At 40.0% G+C, this 19,217-nt stretch overlaps 1 protein-coding gene across 2 annotated transcripts in view; it reads right to left on the bottom strand.

Moving 5' to 3' along the window:
* Positions 1-19,217, bottom strand: part of mrps9 (mitochondrial ribosomal protein S9) — a 108,363-nt gene that overhangs the window by 51,489 nt on the left and 37,657 nt on the right. For both annotated transcript variants that reach the window (XM_072577584.1, XM_072577585.1), the window contains one exon: positions 1,834-1,913. In XM_072577584.1, coding sequence (XP_072433685.1) covers positions 1,834-1,913 — 80 coding nt within the window. The remainder of the gene's footprint in view (positions 1-1,833; positions 1,914-19,217) is intronic.

Consider the following 19,217-nt stretch of genomic DNA (forward strand, 5'->3'; position numbering starts at 1 on the left):
TTGTTAACCCAACCATAACTCTGTTTATGAGTCTTTGGAATGTGGCTGGTGCATTCTTCATTCCAAAAGGCATCACTTTGAATTGATATAGCCCATCTAGAGTTACAAACACCGAAACCTCTTTTACTTTCTCTGATAAAGATACTTGCCAGGAACCATGCAGTAAATCAACTTTGTGATGTAACTGGCTTGTCCAACTTTCTCTATACAGTCCTCCAATCTTGGTACTGGGTATGAGTCCGATTTTGTTACAGTGTTGACCTTCTGATAGGCCACACAAAATCGTTGAGTCCCATCAGGTTTGGGAACTGACACAACCAGCGAACCCCACTCACTCTGACTTGATTCGATGGTATCTTCGTCGAGCATAGTGTCTACTTCCTTCTGGACCTGTGTGGCTTTGAAAGGATTAAGCCTGTACGGGTGTTGTTCTATTGGAACAGCAATCCCTACTTCTACCTCATGCACAATAGCATTAGTCGTCTCCAATTTGTTCCTGCATGTGTCCTCATATTGCTGCAACAAACCTTTCAAATGGGTTCTTTGCTCCTGAAACAAATAGCTCACTAACCTAGTACACCACTCAAGGACTTTAACTTTTTTGGGGGCACATCAAACTCCACAACATTTGGGTTTGATTCCTCACTCTGCGGGACACTAACTAACACCTCTCCAGTTCCCATCTCTATTATAGTAAGGTTTCAACATATTCACATGACATACCCGATACAGGTTTTTTTTCCTATCCGGCATCTTTACCAGATGGTTCACCTTTTTCGTCAATTTGAATTGCATTATATAATGAAATTTGCTATTTCAATAGAAATCATGTTTCAATGTTCAAAGTCACTTGAAATTTGATATATACACATTTAAATTCCTGTAATTAATTTATTTCATTGTTTAGATCTTATGATTTAACGCAGTTTGTTTAAAAACAAGGGAGTTAATGATTAACTTATTACAATACTTTAACATTTAATTGTGCTAACACCACATTGGGGATGTATGATGGAGGGCGGAGGAAATGAGCAAGTAGTTAAGAGTACTATAGTGGAGTTAGCAAGCAAAAGTGTGACAAGACCTCAGTGAAATTTAATTCATATAAAAAGAGTTAAAAGAGGCTCAGTAAGGCATCACAAAGCAATGTCATTATGGTGATGAAAACAGCACAACTGTAATATTACAGCTGGCCAAAGTGCGCACTTGGATTAATTTCAATCTCACATTTCATTGACCAGTGTAAATTTTAAATCATAATGAATGGCATGTAGTGCAGGAGAGATACCGAGAAGCAGAATTTTGAATGACTCTAGTTTATAGATGGGGAGAAATTGAATAGTCAATTCTGGATTAAGTCAGATAATGTTCTGGGGACCCAAGTTCAAATCTCATCACGGCAGATGGTGGAACTTGAATTAAATATGTTAAACGAAATCTAGAATCAAAAGTTTAATGATGACCATGCAACTATTGTTGATTGTCAGGAAAACCCATTTGGTTCACTATGACATTTAGGGAAGGTAACTTCCATCCTTACCTGGTCTGGCCTACATGCAACTCCAGATCCATAGTAATGCGATTGTCTTTTAAATGCCTTCTAGGCAAATGGTGATAGACAATAAATGCTGGCCTAACCAGTAACACCCACTTCTCGTGAATTTAATTTTCTTTCAAAATTGAACCAGTATGATAGTTGGTTGTACATGCATTTATTCTTGTTTTCAAATTTTATTTCATTTCGTAAAATAAAATTTGTAAAAGAAATGTTAAACAGCAATTTAAAGATCTACTCATTTATTGTAATTCCATCTGAATTGCTTATACACTTACATGCATAAGTGAATAGTAGGACTGCTTTCCTGTGTAGAAAAGGTAATTGAAAGGACGACCATCTTCTCCCCATTGGACAGCTGTTAAAACAGAAAATAAATGACAATTTGATTTATAAAATGTTCAAACCAAGCTAATGACAACAGTGAAGCAAATCTGTATTTAGCATTTTCTGTATACAGGATATATAAATGGACTCATGATATCTTGTCATTTAAATGTTAGGGATCGAAATTTCCCACACTGCCAATAGGTCAGTATTGAAATGCTAACAACAAATATTTACTATACTATTTTACAATAAACTTATGAATATCAAACGAAACTATGCCAATTTTGTTCTCAATTGGAATAATGAAGCCAAATGCCTGCAGAAGCATTGAGAATGACATGCAAATAGGCAAATAGAAACTTAAACATTGGAACTGTTGTATCTAGTTCAAAAAATTCAGAAATACATAAAGAATGGAACTGTATTATCAAGGAGACATCGCAAATAAACTGAGATTCAAGTAGATTTTTCAAAATGGAACAATTAAAGTTAAAAATCATAGTGCCTCTACAAAAGTTTACAGAAATCATAATGCATTAGCTAGACTATACTTGAAGCACTACAATTTTGGTCATAACATTAACAAGAAAACATGACCATAGTGAAAAGTAAAGTTAAATGGTGTGTCAAGAAGAACTTCATTCAGTAATAAATAGTTCCAATATGTTAGCCAGGCAAGATAGTTAAATTTTAGCCTTTGAGATTCTGCTGAACATTAAGACAGCCAGTATTGGAAAGCAAGTAAGGTCAAATGGCCTTTAATTATATTCAATTATTTGAATAAAGTAAAGAAAAGTTACATGCGCAATCAGTATGTGCACCTTAACATATTGCAAAATGAATACACTCAGACATTGTAGACATTATTTACACATTAGATGCTAGAAAATTTGGCACTACATCAGCAATTTGAAAACCCTCCACTGAAGCAAAAGGATTCAAAAGTTATGACATTGGGTCCATATCCTTTAAAATGATGAAATAATTAAACAGGCTTGAACATTGTCTATTATTATCCTTGCAGTGATAGTTTTAAATGGTTGAGGATGTTTATACAGCATTTTAAAAAATTCATAATTCATATGCTAGAAGCATATTATCTAAATGGTGAGTGACTACAGAGCTTGGGGATGCAGAGGATTCTATACGTCCCAGTACATGAATTACAAAAGGTTATGAGAAAGCACAGCAATTAGAAAAGGTAATAGAATATTATCAGGTTATGAGGTTATGTCTCAGATATAAGGGGCACTGGTGAGACCACGTCTGGAGTACTGTGCACAATATAGGTCACTTTATTTAAGGAAGGGTGTAAATGTGTTGGAAATAGTTCAGAGAAAGTTTACTAAATTAATGTACAGATTTGTTTAATAAGAAAAGTCTGGACTGATTACATTTACAATTTAGAAAAGCAAGAGGTGACTTGATTGAAACATATAAAGGTCCTAATGGCCCTTGATCAGTCAGCAGAGGAGAGGATGTGTCCTCTTACGGGACAACTAAAGATTAGGAATCACTGTTTAAAAAAAATTAAGACAGAGGCAGGGCAAAATTATTTTGCAGAGGGTTGTGAGGCTTTGAAACTCTCTTCCTCAAAAGATGGTGACATGGAGCCTTTGAAACTTTTTTAAGACAAATGTGGAAATATTCTTGTTAAGCAAGGGGATGTAAGGTTTTCAGGGTAGGCAAGAATGCAGATTTGAACCTACCATTAGATCAACTATGATCTCATGAAATGGCTTTGAGGTTTACGAATGTTAACTCCACTGTGTCGGAGAAAGGTAAATGAAACACCAAAGATCGTTAAGTTTGACATTTTTAACAGGAAAAACACTAGAGTGTTTTTCAAAAATAAATGCATTTGTGGAACATGTGAGTCACTAGTAGGCCAGCACTCACTGCCCATTTCCAATTGCCCCTGAACGTGGTGGTGAGAGAACATCTTTAACTGCTGCACATAGTGTAGCTCCACCCACAGTGCTGCAAGGAAAGGAGTCCCAGAATTTTGACCCAGAAGAACAATGAAGGAATGGCAATACATTTCAAATTAGGATTAAAAGGGCAACTACCAAGTGGTGATGTCCTCATGTATTTACTACTCTTGCCCAGCTGGGTGGTAGAGGTTGTGGCTTTGGAAAGGGTTGTCAAGAGAGCCTGGGTGAGCTGCTGCAGAGCTTCTTGTAAATGGTACATACACTGTTGCCACAGTCCATCAGTAGTTCAGGGAGTAAATATTGAGGTTGATTGATGAAGTGCTAATCAAACAGGCTGCTTTGTCCTGTATGGTAGAGAGTTTCTTTAATACTGTTGGAACATACCTGTTCAAGTAAATGGACAGTATTCCATTACACTAACTTGTGCCTTCCAACTTGGTCCAGTTTGGCGTAGTCCAGAGTAGAGTTCATTGCTGCAGAATTCCCACTTTCTGACGTACTCTTGTAGACACACTAACTATATGGCTGGTATAGTTTAATGTTGTGGTTCTGTTCGCCGAGCTGGGAATTTTGTGTTGCAAACGTTTCGTCCCCTGTCTAAGTGACATCCTCAGTGCTTGGGAGCCTCCTGTGAAGCGCTTCTGTGATGTTTCCTCCAGCTTGTCTCTGCCGCTTCAATTTCTGGCCAATGGTAACCCCCACAATATAAATAGTGTGGGATTCAGTGGTGGTCAGATAGTTCATTGTCATCAAGAGATGGCGATATTCTTTCCTGATATGGTCATTTTCTGGCACCAATGTATTTCTTCCCCATTTCATGAGCCCTAATTTTGTGTAATAACTTCTTAAGTGATACCTTATTTAAATGCTGTATGAAATTTCAAATGTACCACATACACTAGCTTCCTCCTAAGGTACCCTACTTAAGTTCCAATTTCACAAAATGTCAAAGAATTTGTCAGATATAATTTTCCATCTTTAAGTCTTTATTGACTCTGCGACATCATCAAATGCTTTACTCCTGTTAATTGGACGCATTGCAAATCTGACGTAGGGTCCAATTTGTTGAGTACCATTTTCTGTCATTAAGAATTGGTTATTGGCTAAAAGCGTAGAATTAGAACAAATGACTCATTTTCAGGCCAGCAGATCAAAACCAGGGCTAACACTAGGATCAGTGCTGATACCCTGGGTAAAGATGGCGAGATCAAAATGAAAATCAAGCAATATTGAAATTATGCAAGTGATAGATTCAATCTTACTGAAAGGCAGACTATGTTCAAACAGCCCATTCTGCTTCTATTTCTTAAGTAGGCTGTTGTCAAATTCTGTAAGAGAATACTTCTGTGAAGTGCCTCGGGATGTGTAAGCTGAAGGCACTGCATGAAACCGCAGAATGACAAAGAAGTGTGGATGCTGGAAAAATGAAACTAAAACAGAAATTGCAGGAGGAACTCAGCCAGTCTGGCAGTATCCAAGGAGGGAAAGCAGACTTGGTATTTCGGGTCCGATGACCTTTCTTCAGAATTATTTTCTCTAGATTATATGCAGTCTAAGCAATTATTTATCACGCTTTAGCAGAACATGCTTGCTTCTTTACTTTTTGTCTCTTATTTATAAAGCCAAGGATCCAGAAAACACTTAAAACAGTATTTTCAATTTACCCTGCCACCTTCAAAGCTTTATGTACCTATGCTGCCTGGACCCTGCAGGCCATTGCAGACTGCACCATTTGGTTCACATGGTCTTTCCTCATTTGCCTGGTCAAACCACATAATTTTCTGCCTTTAATTGCATCTGCTACATCTGCCCATTTCTTTTGATTGCCTTTGTGCTCCTAAAGTCTGTTACTATTCATGCTTATTAAATTATGTTTTTGAGTTTCATAACATCTGCAAAATTTGAGATTATATCCTATATAAACAAGTTAAGGCCATTCATGTATACTAAATGCAGAAGTCCTCAAACTGACCAGAGGACATCACTGCATGCATGTACTATAAATCTATTCAGACAACCAAAAATGCTCAGCTGATTTGGCAGCATCCGAGGAGGAACTCAGTCAACATTTCAATGCAAACTCTGATGATAGGTTGTCAACCACTTTCTTCTTTGTAAATATTGTCAGACATTGAGGATTTCCATCTGCTCTTGTTTCTATTACTTCATTCAAAGGCATGCTGATATGTAGTTGAGAACAGTCAGAAATAGATGTCAAACTCAACAGTACACAGGGAAATCTCAATTATCCAAATCTCACAGATGGGGAGTTTTTGTTCAGATAATCCAAAATTTGGATAATCGAATACTGGATAATCGAGGTTCCTCTATACTTCAATTTTCAAAATGCTGGTTCTCTCTATCTAGGCCCCTCTTTTTGTTTAATAGCATCTATGAATATGCCCAATTTATATTGTATTTTGGACTTCCATTACCCAAACTGGATTCCAAAACAAAAACTGGGCATATTCATAGCCATAACTATCTTACAACTGGATGATTCACTTTGCACTGCTCGCAAGCCAAAGACCATTCCTATCCATAAATACTACCCAGTGCTATCGCTGAATCAAGACCCAGTGTTTTCAGCATGGTTAGCAGCTTTACAAGTGTAGCTTTGTCCAAGGCCTTCTGGAATCAAAAAGTCACAGATGTTATTCCATGTGCACACCAGCCATAAACAAAAATCCAAAAACAAGGCCCACTGCCCTGTTCTCTCCCTGTAACTGTGTGAACTACTTTCAATACTTAACCGATTTTACTTTAAAAAGGCACAAAAGCCTTTTCTTATGTAATCTATTAAGCCGTTATCAGAAGTTAATAGAAATCCTTAAAAATTATTTACACTAGAGCATAGGTTGAGATAACAGTCCCACACCTTGTGCCTCTCCTCCTAATTGTAGCTTTGGCCCTGGGGGCACGCTCAGACTTCCATGGATGTTATATATTTGAACCAGTGTTTAACCACTCATCATATTTACTGAGAAATCTATGTAAGACACATCATTGGAATCTTCAATGTCCAATTGTGATTTTATATTCTCATAAAAAAAAATAAGTTATTCATCTCATTTGCAACCACATTAGCTATGCCTACCTGGCTATTCTCATACAGGAAAATCTTAATTTTGCTCTTAACAACAGATTCCTTTAAGTTTTTTGTGTGTAAAAATTGGACCTGTAGTTATTCACATTTCTTTTGCAGCCCTTCTTCACCCGACAGCCTCTGTATCCAGAGCAGTCATTTTCTGCCATTCCATCCACTTCTAATGCAATTGCATCACCATGTGCATTCACCCTTTGCTGAACTTCTTCCCAACCTTGAGCTTCTGTTGACCATTCACTTTCATTCTGTGACAGTCCCATCCTGACTTCTTGGCTTCCTGAACTGTCCCAGTGGAGTTCAGGCAAGCTGAAAAAAGAACAGTATCTGTTCTGTTGCCCAGACATTCTGGCTTCAACAATTACGTAATTAACAGTAAACCTTCATTACTTCCATTTTCTCACAGACAATCAGTGCTGGCAATGAGGGATGAGTATACCAATGCCTCCAGATTGGGGACTGGCGGATAGAATGGGGAGCTAATGTGAGTGCAAGGTCTATGGAAAAAGCAACTTGCATTTATAAAGCAAACACAGAAGATGTTGCAGAAAAACTCGATGGTCTGAAGAAGTCATATTGAACTCAAAATGTTAACTTTTGTTTTTCTCTCTAAAGATGCTGCCTGATCTGCTGAGTTTCTCCAGCAATTTCTGTTTTTGATTCAGATTTCCAGTAAGTGCAGAATTTTGCTTCTACCATATTTATAAAACATCTTCAAGGCAAAAACAAAACCCAAAGGACTATTATGAAGCAAAATAGAAGCCAAGACACTCAGGGTGATATTAAGGTAGATGACCACAATTTGGTCAAAGAGATCTTAAGGAGTATCTTAGTGGCTTGGGTTCAAGTCCCACCTGTTCTACAGGTATGTAATAACACCTCTAACCTTGTTGATTAGAAAATAGGTTTTAAAAAAAATAAAAAATTAGAACTGGAAATGCCTAAAATACCAAAATTAGAAATGTGCAAATATGTCAAAATTGTTGGAAGAGATGACAAAGATGACAGGGAGGAAGAGAATTGAAGGGATTTGAAAATGTGAATGATATTTTTGAAACAGAAGCTTTGCTTAACTGGCAACTAATGTAGGTCAGTAAACATAAAGTTCACAACTGAATGGTAGTTAACACGAGTTGGCCACAGGCAATAAAGCTTTGGGTGATCCAATTTTAAGAAGTGTAGAGCATGAAAAGTTGTCCGAGGTGGCTGAATTGTTAACTTTAGAGTTAACAGCTGCACAGATGAGAGTTTTAGCAGCAGATGATTTATGAATGTGTGGAAGGCATGCATAAATACGGTGGGAAGTTTATAACACTGCAGCACATCTGGGAGGGGGAAAGTTACTTGGACACTTTGTTTCAGGAGGCAGTCACACCTGGGAGCTTAAGTAACTGAAATTCAGTTAGTGATCAGGAACAACAGGGTGTGATTGCAATGAGACAGGTAGGGGATTCTGAGTTCGGAATGGAGGAGCCTCAGCTCTTGACCTTATTCAAAAGGTTTGAGATACTTGCTCCCAGTGTGGATGAGGAAAAGGGCTGCAGGGAGGATGAGCCAGCTGACCACGGCATCATGGTGCAGAAGGCCATTCAAGAGGAGGAGCAAAAAGACAAGTGGTAGTTATAGAGGATTTTTTAATTGGGGGAGTCTCACACGATATGTTGCCTGCCCAGTGCCAGGGTGCAGGACATCATTAACCGATTTGAAAAGATATTGGAGCGGAAGGGGAGGATCCAGTTGTTGTGGTCCACATTGGGACAAACAACATAGGCAAGGCTATGAAGGAGAACCTGTTTGGGGACTATCAAGCACTAGGTACGAAATTAAGAAACAGGTCCTTGAGGGTCATAATCTCCAGATTATTGCCTGACCAACTTGCAAATTGGCTTCGGGATAAGAAAATTAGGGAAGTAAACATGAGACTAAGGGAGTGGCGTAAGAAAGAGGGGCTCCATTTCATGGGGCATTGACATCAGGTTTGGAACCCAAAATGGGAACTGTGCCCATGGGATAGTCACCAACTGAACCAGTGTTCTCGCAAGAAGAATAAATAGGGTGGTTACTTGGACTTTAAAATAGTGAATCGGGGGAAGGGAAAGGGAAAACAACAGGAAGTCTGATGTTAAATAAAAAAGTAAACAGCAGGTTGACATGTGTGCAGGAGAGTCCAAGGCAGTCTATGAGGGAAGTAAAAAGGAAGGATAACTCAGGAGATATTATTAGAGATGCTGGAAATCATGAAAGTAAGCAAACTAGAATCAGGGTACTTCACCTGAATGCTTGTAGCATTCGTAACAAGGTTGAGGAGTTAACAACATAAATCATTGCGAATGAATATGATTGAGTAGCCATTATGGAGACATGGTTATAGGATGGTCACAGCTTGGAATTAAATATCCAGGGATATCAGACTATCCGGAAAGACAAACGGGAAGCTAAGGGAGGTGGTGTAGCTCTGATATTCAAAGATGACTTCAGGGTGGTGCTGAGAGATGATATAGGTTCTATGGAGAATAAGGTTGAATCCATTTAGGTGGAAATTAGAAATTCTACAAAAAAAAGTCACTGATAGGCGTAGTCTATAGGCCACTGTAATGTTAAAAGATTAAAATTGTACTCTCTCTCTCTCTGGACATTAATGTAATGCTAAAGCGTTAAATTTGTATTGTCTTTCTCCAAGAAGCTGAACATTCTGGAAATTAGTCGGAGCGACATTTTGTCTCAAAGACACCATGCAGGAGTGTGGATGACTATGTAATGCATACATCATTCGGGCAGCCATTTACTACTATTTTACTGCTATATCAAATTAAACTCTCATTCAGTCCCTTCCATTCAGAAATACTTCCATAGCCATCCCCCAGCCAAATTTGTTTGCGTGATCATTCTCCAAAGCTGGGGAATATCACACCTACATTGTCTTGGGGAATCACTGAGTCAGGAAATTGCTTGCATAACGATTCCCAGGGTTAGGCTATTTACATTATCTCCAAGGACCTCATCCTACCATTGTACCTGGGGTAACATGTGGTTATTTGACCCGGCGGAGGGGGTGGGGGGTGAGTGGCCGGAGTACCTGCGAGCATTACCAACCGACCTGTATAAAGGAGCAGGCAATAAACAAAGAAATAACTTATGCCTATAAAAGTGGTATGGGGAATTTTAATCTACGTGTCGATGGTTTAAACCAGCTGGGTCAGGGTAGCCTTGAGGAGAAGTTCGCTGAGTGTATGCGTAATAGTTTTCTTGAAAGTATGTAATGGAACAGATGAGGGAGCAAGCTATCATAGATCTGATCATTTGTAATGAAACAGGAATAATTAATGACCTCATAGTTAGGTATCCTTCTGGAAGGAGCAATCACACTATGGTTGAATTTACAATATAGACGGAGAGTGTAAAGATAAAAATCTAATACCATGGTCCTGTGCTGAAACAAGGGAAACTACAATGGAATGAGGGAGGACTTGGCTAAAGTAGACTGGAAACAAACATTTTATGGTAGGACAGTTGACGAGTAGTGGAGGACTTTCAAAGCAATTTTTTGAAGTGCTCAGCAAAAGTATATTGCAGTGAATAGGAAGGACTATAAGAAAAGGGGTAAATTGCCATGAGTGTCTAAGGAAATAAGGGAGACTATCAAATTGAAAGAGAAGGCACACAAAGTGGCCAAGAACAGCAGGAAAATAGAAGATTAGGAAAACTTTAACAGTCAACAGAAAGTCACAAAAAGAGCTATAAAGAAAAATAAGATAGAACATGAGAAAAAACTAGCATAGAATATAAAGACAGAGCAAAAGTTTCCTTCAATATATAAAACAAAAAAAAAGAGTGGCTAAAGTAAACGTTGGTCCTTTAGAGGATGAGAAGGGGCATTTAGTTATGGGATATGATGAAGTGGCTGAGGCATTGAACAGGTATTTTGTAATAACATGCCAGAAATTGACAAAGACACAAAGGTAGGTGAGGACGTGGAAACAGTCATAATTACGGAAGAGGTAACGTTGGGCAAGCTAATGGAGCTAAGGATAGACAAGTCTCCTGGCCCTGATGGGATGCATCCCAAGGTACTAAAAGAGATAGCAGGAGAAATAGCAAGTGGACTTGTTGTAATTTTCCAAAATTCACTGGACTCTGGGGCAGTTCCAGCAGATTGGAAAACAGTAAATGTGACACCACTGTTTAAAAAGGGAGGTAGATAAAATTATAGACTGGGGAATTATAGACCAGTTAGCTTAACCTTTAGTGGGGAAAATGCTTGAGTCTATTATTAAGGAAGAAATAGCAAGGCATCCAGATGGAAATTGTTCCATTGGGCAGACGCAGCATGGATTCATGAAGTGCAGGTCATGCTGAACAAATCTTTCAGAATTCTATGGCCATTATGAGCAAGATGGACAATGGGGACCCAGTGGATGTGGTGCACCTAGATTTCCAAAAGGCCTTCAACAAGGTGCTGCACAAGAGGCTGCTGCATAAAAATGCATGGCGTTATGGGTAAAGTATTAGCATGCTGAGGATTTGTTGACTAACAGGAAGCAAAGAGTGGGGGAAAATGAGTGCTATTCTAGTTGGCAATCGGTAACGAGTGGTGTGCCTCAGGGATCAGTGTTGGGACCGCAATTATTCACAACCTATATAGATGTTTGGAGTTGGGAACCATGTGAAGTGTGTCAAAGTTTGCAGATGACACCAAGATGAGTGGCAGAGCAAAGTTTGCAGAGGAACATAGATACTTTGAGTGGGCAAAGGTGTGGCAGATGGAATACAATGTTTATAAATGTGAAGTCATCCATTTTAGTAGGAGTAACAGTAAAAAGGATTATTATTTGAATGGTAAAATGCTGCTATGCAGAGGGACCAGTGTCCTCGTGCATGAATCACAGAGGGTTGGTCTCCAGGTACAACAAGTAATTAGGAAGGCAAATGGAATTTTGTCCTTTATTGCTAAAGGGATTGACTTTAAAAGCAAGGAGGTTATGTTGCAACTGTACAGGGTGCTGATGAGACCACACCTGGAGTACTGTGTGCAGTTTTGGTCTCCTTACTTGAGAAAGGATATACTGGTACTAGAGGGGAGGTGCAGAGGAGGTTCACTAGGTTTATTCTGGTGTTGAGGGGGTTGATTTATGAGGAGCAACTGAGTAGACTATGATTATTTCTTTGGAATTTAGAAGAATGAGGGGGATCTTATAGAAACATATAAAACTATGAAGGGAATAGATAAGATAGAAGTGGAGAGGATGTTTCCACTAGCAGGTGAATATAGGACAAGAGGGCATAGCCTTGAAAGTAGGTGAGCAGATTTAGACTGAATTGAGAAGGAACATCTTCACCCAAAGGGCTGTAAATCTACGGAGTTCCCTGCCCAGTGAAATAGTTGACGCTACTATAGTAAACATTTTTAAAGCTGATTTTTTTTTAACAATAAAGGAACTGAAGGATATGGTGAGAGGATGGGTAAGTGGAGCTGAGTCCACAAAAAGATCAGCCATGATCTTATTGAATGGCAGAGCAGGCTCAAAGGGCCAAATGACCTACTCCTGTTCCTAGTTCTAATGTTCTTATCTTGGGGTCAAATAAACAGCAAAGTTGTGAACAGCTCAGACTCTGTTAGTTTCAAGAAAAAGCACTATGGGTGGCACAGAGGTTAGCACTGCTGCCTCACAGTGCCAGAGACCTGGGTTCAATTCCCGCCTCAGGCAACTATCTGTGTGGACTTTGCACATTCTTCCCATGTCTGCATGGGTTTCCGCCGGGTGCTCCGGTTTCCTCCCACAATCCAAAAAAAAAGTTCAGGTTAGGTAAATTGGCCAAGCTAAATTGCCCGTAGTGTTAGGTGAAGGGGTAAATGTAGGGGAATGGGTCAGGATGGGTTGCTCTTCGGAGGGTCGGTGTGGACTTGTTGGACCTGTTTCCACACTAAGTAAGTAAGTAATCTATCTATCTAATGTCTGACTTGAATTAGCTGCAATCACCAAAATCAAAGCTTTGGGTCTTCCAAATGTTTAGCGAGGACAATCTTTTGCTCATTTAATACTAGGTATCATAAAGACAACCTGAAAATTTTGACAGAGGCAGTTGTTTGCAAGGAGGTATGCGCCTCCTTGCTTGAGGAGATTGCTGATGATGCAGAATGGTACCCAAGAAGTATCAGCATCAGCTAACATGGCAGCAATGAAAAGTTGCGGTCATTCTTTTTGTGAGAACAAGGTGGGGAGAGCAGAATATGGGTCTTGAGGACAAAATGACTTGTCAGAATAAAGGGCAAATGGTAGCAAAACTGAAGAATAATGTAAGTTCAAAACTAGAAAGGAGAAGTTTGGGTGATAGATATGGAGAACTTCTCATAACAGTCCTGCCATAACCTGCATCAAATTAGACCAGAGTCAGTGAGAAATAGACACTCTTTACGTCCATCTTTCTACCCTTTCCTATAACTTTGATTTCCCTGCTGATCAAAAATCCATCTCAACCTTTAAATATACAGAAGGACTCAACCTCACAGGTCTCCATAGCGAAGAGTTCCAAAAACTCAATGCTCAAGAGAAGAAATTTCTCCTCATCTCAGGCTTAAATTGGTGCCCCTTCATTCTGAGACTATGGCCTCTGGTCTTCTACTGTCCCATGAGGGGAAACATCCTCTCAACATTCACTATGAAACATATAGGGTTCTCAAAGGGCTTGACAATGAGATTCTTCTAAATTCCAATGAAGAGTCCCAATCCATATCCATAAAAAAAAATATTTTTTGGAGATATATAAATCAGGAAGGCGGCTAATAGATACAACAAACACATCGACCTGGACCCAATATACCAGCCACTACAGTGGACAGCTCGAACTGACAACCGGAAGCGGCAGAGACAGGCCACTATAGATACCGGAGAAAACAGCACAGAAGCACTTCACAGGAGGCTCCCAAGCACTGAAGATGTCACCTAGACAGGGGACGAAACGTTTGCAAGACAAATTCCCAGCTCGGCAAACAGAACCACAACAACCATAGTGGGAGTTATGTTCAGACCTCCTAACAGTGGTCAGGACCAGGGACGCAACATGTACCGGGAAATAGAGAAGGCATGTCAGAAAGGCAAGGTCACGGTGATCGTGGGAGACTTCAATATGCAGGTGGACTGGGTAAATAATGTTGCCAGTGGATCCAAAGAAAGGGAATTCATGGAATGCTTACAGGATGGCTTTTCGGAACAGCTTGTCATGGAGCCCACAAGGGAGCAGGCTATTCTGGACCTAGTGCTATGTAATGAACCAGACTTTATAAAAAATCTTAAAGTAAGGGAACACTTAGGAAGCAGCGATCATAATATGGTAGAGTTCAGTCTGCAGTTTGAAAGAGAGAAGGCAAAATCGGATGTAATGGTGTTACAGTTAAATAAAGGTAATTATGAGGGCATGAGAGAGGAACTGACGAAAATAGACTGGAAGCAGAGCCTAGCAGGAAAGACAGTAGAGCAAAAATAGCAGGAGTTTGTGGGTAAAATTGAGGACACTGTACAGAGGTTCATCCCCAAGAAGAGAAAGATTATCCGGGGAGGGATTAGACAACCATGGCTGACAAAGGACGTCAGGAAATCTATCAAAGAAAAAGAGAGATCCTATAAAGTGGCCAAGAGCACTGGGAAATCAGAAGATTGAGAAGGCTACAAAAACAAACAGAGGATAACAAAGAGAGAAATAAGGAAGGAGAGGATCAAATATGAAGGTAGGCTAGCCAGTAATATTAGAAATGATAGTAAAAGTTTCTTTCAATACATAAGAAACAAACGACAGGCAAGAGTAGACATTGGGCCACTTCAAACTGATGCTGAAAGCCTAGTGATGGGAGATAAGGAAATAGCAGGAGAACTTAATAAGTACTTTGCAACAGTCTTCACAGTGGAAGACATGAGTAATATCCCAACAAATAAAGGGAGTCAGGGGGCTGAGTTGAGTATGGTTGCCATTACAAAAGAGAAAGTGCTAGAAAAGCTAAAAGATCTTAAAATTGATAAATCTCCTGGCACCGATGGGCTACATCCTAGAGTTCTGAGGGAGGTGGCTGAGGAAATAGCGGAGGTGTTGGTTGAGATCTTTCAAAAGTCACTGGAGTCAGGGAAAGTCCTGGATGATTGGAAGATTGTTCAAGAAAGGATCAAGGCAAAATATGGAAAATTATAGGTCAATTAGCCTAACCACGGTTGTTGGTAAAATTCTAGAATCCATCATTAAGGATGAGGTTTCTAAATTCTTGGAAGAGCAGGGTCGGATTAGAACAAGTCAACATGGATTTAGTAAGGGGTGGTCGTGCCTGACAAACCTATTGGGAGTTCTTTGAAGAGGTGACAAGTAGGTTAGACCGGGGAAACCCAGTGGATGTGGTCTACCTAGACTTCCAAAATGCCTTTGATAAGGTGCCACACGGGAGGCTTCTGAGCAAGGTGAGGGCCCATGGTGTTCGAGGTGAGCTACTGGTATGGATTGAGGATTGGCTGTCTGACAGAAGGCAGAGAGTTGGGATAAAAGGTTCTTTTTTGGAATGGCAGCCAGTGACTAGCGGTGTCCCGCAGGGTTCAGTGTTGGGGCCGCAGCTGTTCACATTATATATTAATGATCTGGATGAAGGGACTGGGGGCATTCTAGCGAAGTTTGCAGATGATACGAAGTTAGGTGGACAGGCAGGTAATACTGAGGAAGTGGGGAGGCTGCAGAAGGATCTAGACAGTTTGGAAGAGTGGTCCAGGAAATGGCTGATGGAATTCAATGTGAGCAAATGCGAGGTCTTGCACTTTGGAAAAAAGAATACAAGCATGGACTACTTTCTAAACGGTGAGAAAATTTGTAAAGCCAAAGTACAGAGGGATCTGGGAGTGCTAGTTGAGGATTCTCTAAAGGTAAACATGCAGGTTGAATCCATGATTAAGAAAGTGAATGCAATGTTGTCAATTATCTCAAGAGGGTTGGAATATAAAAGCACTGTTGTGCTACTGAGACTTTATAAAGCTCTGGTTAGGCCCCATTTGGAGTACTGTGTCCAGTTTTGGTCCCCACACCTCAGGAAGGACATACTGGCACTGGAACCTGTCCAGCGGAGATTCACACGGATGATCCCTGGAATAGTAGGTCTAACACATGAGGAACGGCTGAGGATCCTGGGATTGTATTCATTGGAGTTTAGAAGATTAAGGGGAGATCTAATAGAAACTTACAAGATAATACGTGGCTTGGAGAGGATGGACGCTAGGAAGTTGTTTCTGTTAGGCGAGGAGACTAGGACCTGTGGACACAGCCTTAGAATTAGAGGGGGTAAATTCAGAACAGAAATGCAGAGACATTTCTTCAGCCAGAGAGTGGTGGGCCTGTGGAATTCATTGCCACAGAGTGCAGTGGATGCTGGGATGCTAAATGTCTTCAAGGCAGAAATTGATAAATTCTTGATGTCACGAGGAATTAAGGGCTACGGGGAGAATGCGGGTAAGTGGAGTTGAAATGCCCATCAACCATGATTGAATGGCGGAGTGGACCCAATGGGCCGACTGGCCTTACTACCTCTCATGTCTTATGGTCTTATGGTCTAATCCGTTTAGTCTTTTTTCATCAGACAATCCCTCCCCACCAGGATCATCCTAGTGAACGTTCTCTGAAATGCCTCCAATGAAATTATATATGTGCGAATAACCAAATTGCTCATAGTATTCCAGACATGGTCTCACCAGTAGCTCATACAGACTTCCCTACTCTCTCACTCTAATCCCCTTGAAAAAAGGGGTCAACATTCTATTAACGTTCCTGATTACTTGCCTCACCTGAGTGTTAGCTTTCTACGTTTTGTGCACAAGTACCTCCATAGCCCTAGGTGTTGCAGTTTTTCTCCATTTAAGTAATACTCTTGTCAGTTTGTTCTCCCTTCCAAAGTGAACAGCTTCACATTTTCCTACATTATACTCCATTTGCCAACTTTTTGCCAATTACTTAATCTAACAATATCTCTTCATTAGTAAGCTTTCCCTCGAAGCTTCGCTGGACTGTATATCTTCCCTTACATAAGGGACCAAAACTGTTCACAGGTGTAGTCTAACTAGTGCCTTGTATAGTTTTGGCAAAACTTATGTAATTTTATACTTCATTTTCTTTGAAATAAAGGCCAACACTCCATTTGCCTTCCCTATTACTCACTGAATACAGACACTAGTTTTTTTGTTTCGGGATTTATGCATCCCAAAATTAATTATTCTTCCCTTCAGAGGACGTGGGCATCATTGGCTAGGCCAGCATTTATTGTTTATCCCCAATCTCTAAAGGGCAGATAAGAGATAACCATATTGCTGTGGGTCTGTAGTCACAAGTACACGAGATCATGAAAGGATGGCAGGGCTTCTTCTTTAAAAAGGACTGAGTGAACCGGTCAACAATGGCTTTGCGTAGTTACCATTAGACTGGCTACTTATTTCAGATTTTTATTGAATTCAAATGTCACCCTCTGCCATGATGTGATTCAAATCCATGTGCCCAGAACATTAGCTTGTGGTTCTAGAGTAATAGTTCACACTATACCACTGTGCCATCACCTCGCTTGAAATCCCTGTGCTGTAGCTTTCACGAAGATATTTCCATTTAGATGATATTCAGCTCATCTAATCCTTCTTTTTTTATACTATATTCTATCTACCAAGTTTTTGCCTACTTGGTTAAATTGTCATTCTTCAGACTCTTTGTAGCATCCTCACCACTTGCTCTCCCACCTATATTTGTGTCATCCATGAACTTAGCCATAGTACATTCACTTCTGTCATATAAGTCATGACATATGTTATAAATAATCGTGCCTCCCCCCCCAGTCATCATGAAGATGCTCCCCAATGTTCCAACTCCGTCAGGTAGCCAATCCTCTATCCATGTTAGTATATTATCTCCAACCTTATGCACTGTTACCTCAAGTAGTCTAACATACCGAATTGGCTTATATTTCCCTGCCTCATCCGCTTCTTGAACAGAAAGGCTTTGTAATTTTTCCAATCTAATGAAACCTTTACAAAATGTAAATGATTTTGGAAAATTAACACCAAAGCATCAAGTCTCTCATTAGCAACCTATTTTAGGACCCTAAGATTAAACCTAGCTGAGAAAACTTGACATTCAGGCAACTGCATCAACTTGCTCAGAACTACTACTGTGAATATAATTGTACCAAATTTCTCCATCCTTTCCATGCCCTGATTTGGAAGGAATGTTTGCATCTGCTATACTGAAAACAGCAGCAAATTATGTTTCTTTCATCTGCCACTTTGCTGTTGTCTACAATCAACTCCCCATACTGACCTGCTTCAAAAACAAGGCATGGTGGCTCAGTGATTAGCACTGCAGCCTCACAGTGCCAAGGACCCAGGTTCGATTCCAGCCTCAGGTTACTGTCTGTGTGAAGTTTGCACATTCTCCCCATGTCTGCGTGGGTTTCCTCCAGGTGTTCCGTTTTCCTCCCACAGTCCAAAGATGTGCAGGTCAGGTGGATTGGCCATGCTAAATTGCCCATAGTGTTAGGTGCATTAGTCAAAGGGAAACATGTCTGGGTGGGGTTACTCTTCGGAGGGTCAGTGTGGACTTGTTGGGCCGAAGGGCCTGTTTTCACATTGTAGGGAATCTAATATAATCTAATCCTCATTTTACTAATTTCTTTTCAAAATACCCATATACTCTTCCCATCCATTTTTACATTACTGGCTCACTTTGTTTCATGCTCTAATTAGCCTCTTAGTCATTCGCAGCTGTTATTTTGATTCTGATTTATCCCTAATCTGCCACACCTCCTTATGCAGTTACATGCTTTCTCCTAAGTTTGGTACCTTCCTTAACTTCTTTGGTTAACCACAAACAGTGAGCCCTCTCTTTAGAACTGAATACAACAGGAACATACTTAAGAGTATTCTGAAATATTCCCTTAAATAACTGCCAATGGGTCTCTATTGACGTATGCCTTGCCTAGAATGAGCTTTCCTGCCCACATAGTTGCCCTTATTTAGATTTAAAATACCAGTCTTAGCCTCAATCTTCTTCCTTTCAAACTCTGCTGCAAATTCTCTGAACCCTGAAGTAACTAACTAAATAATCCTGTCACATTACGCAATATCAAGTTTAATATAGCATACTCTTTAGTCAGTTCCACAGTGTGCTGCCTTAACAACACTCTCTTATACATTCTATGAGCTCATTAATGCAACTACTGACAATCTGATATTTTATAGTTTATACATACATTAAAGTCACTCATGTTTATCGCTGGCTCTTTACCATAGGTACCCAA

This window comes from Chiloscyllium punctatum, chromosome 9 (assembly GCF_047496795.1).
Source record: "Chiloscyllium punctatum isolate Juve2018m chromosome 9, sChiPun1.3, whole genome shotgun sequence".
NCBI classification, from domain to species: domain Eukaryota; kingdom Metazoa; phylum Chordata; class Chondrichthyes; order Orectolobiformes; family Hemiscylliidae; genus Chiloscyllium; species Chiloscyllium punctatum.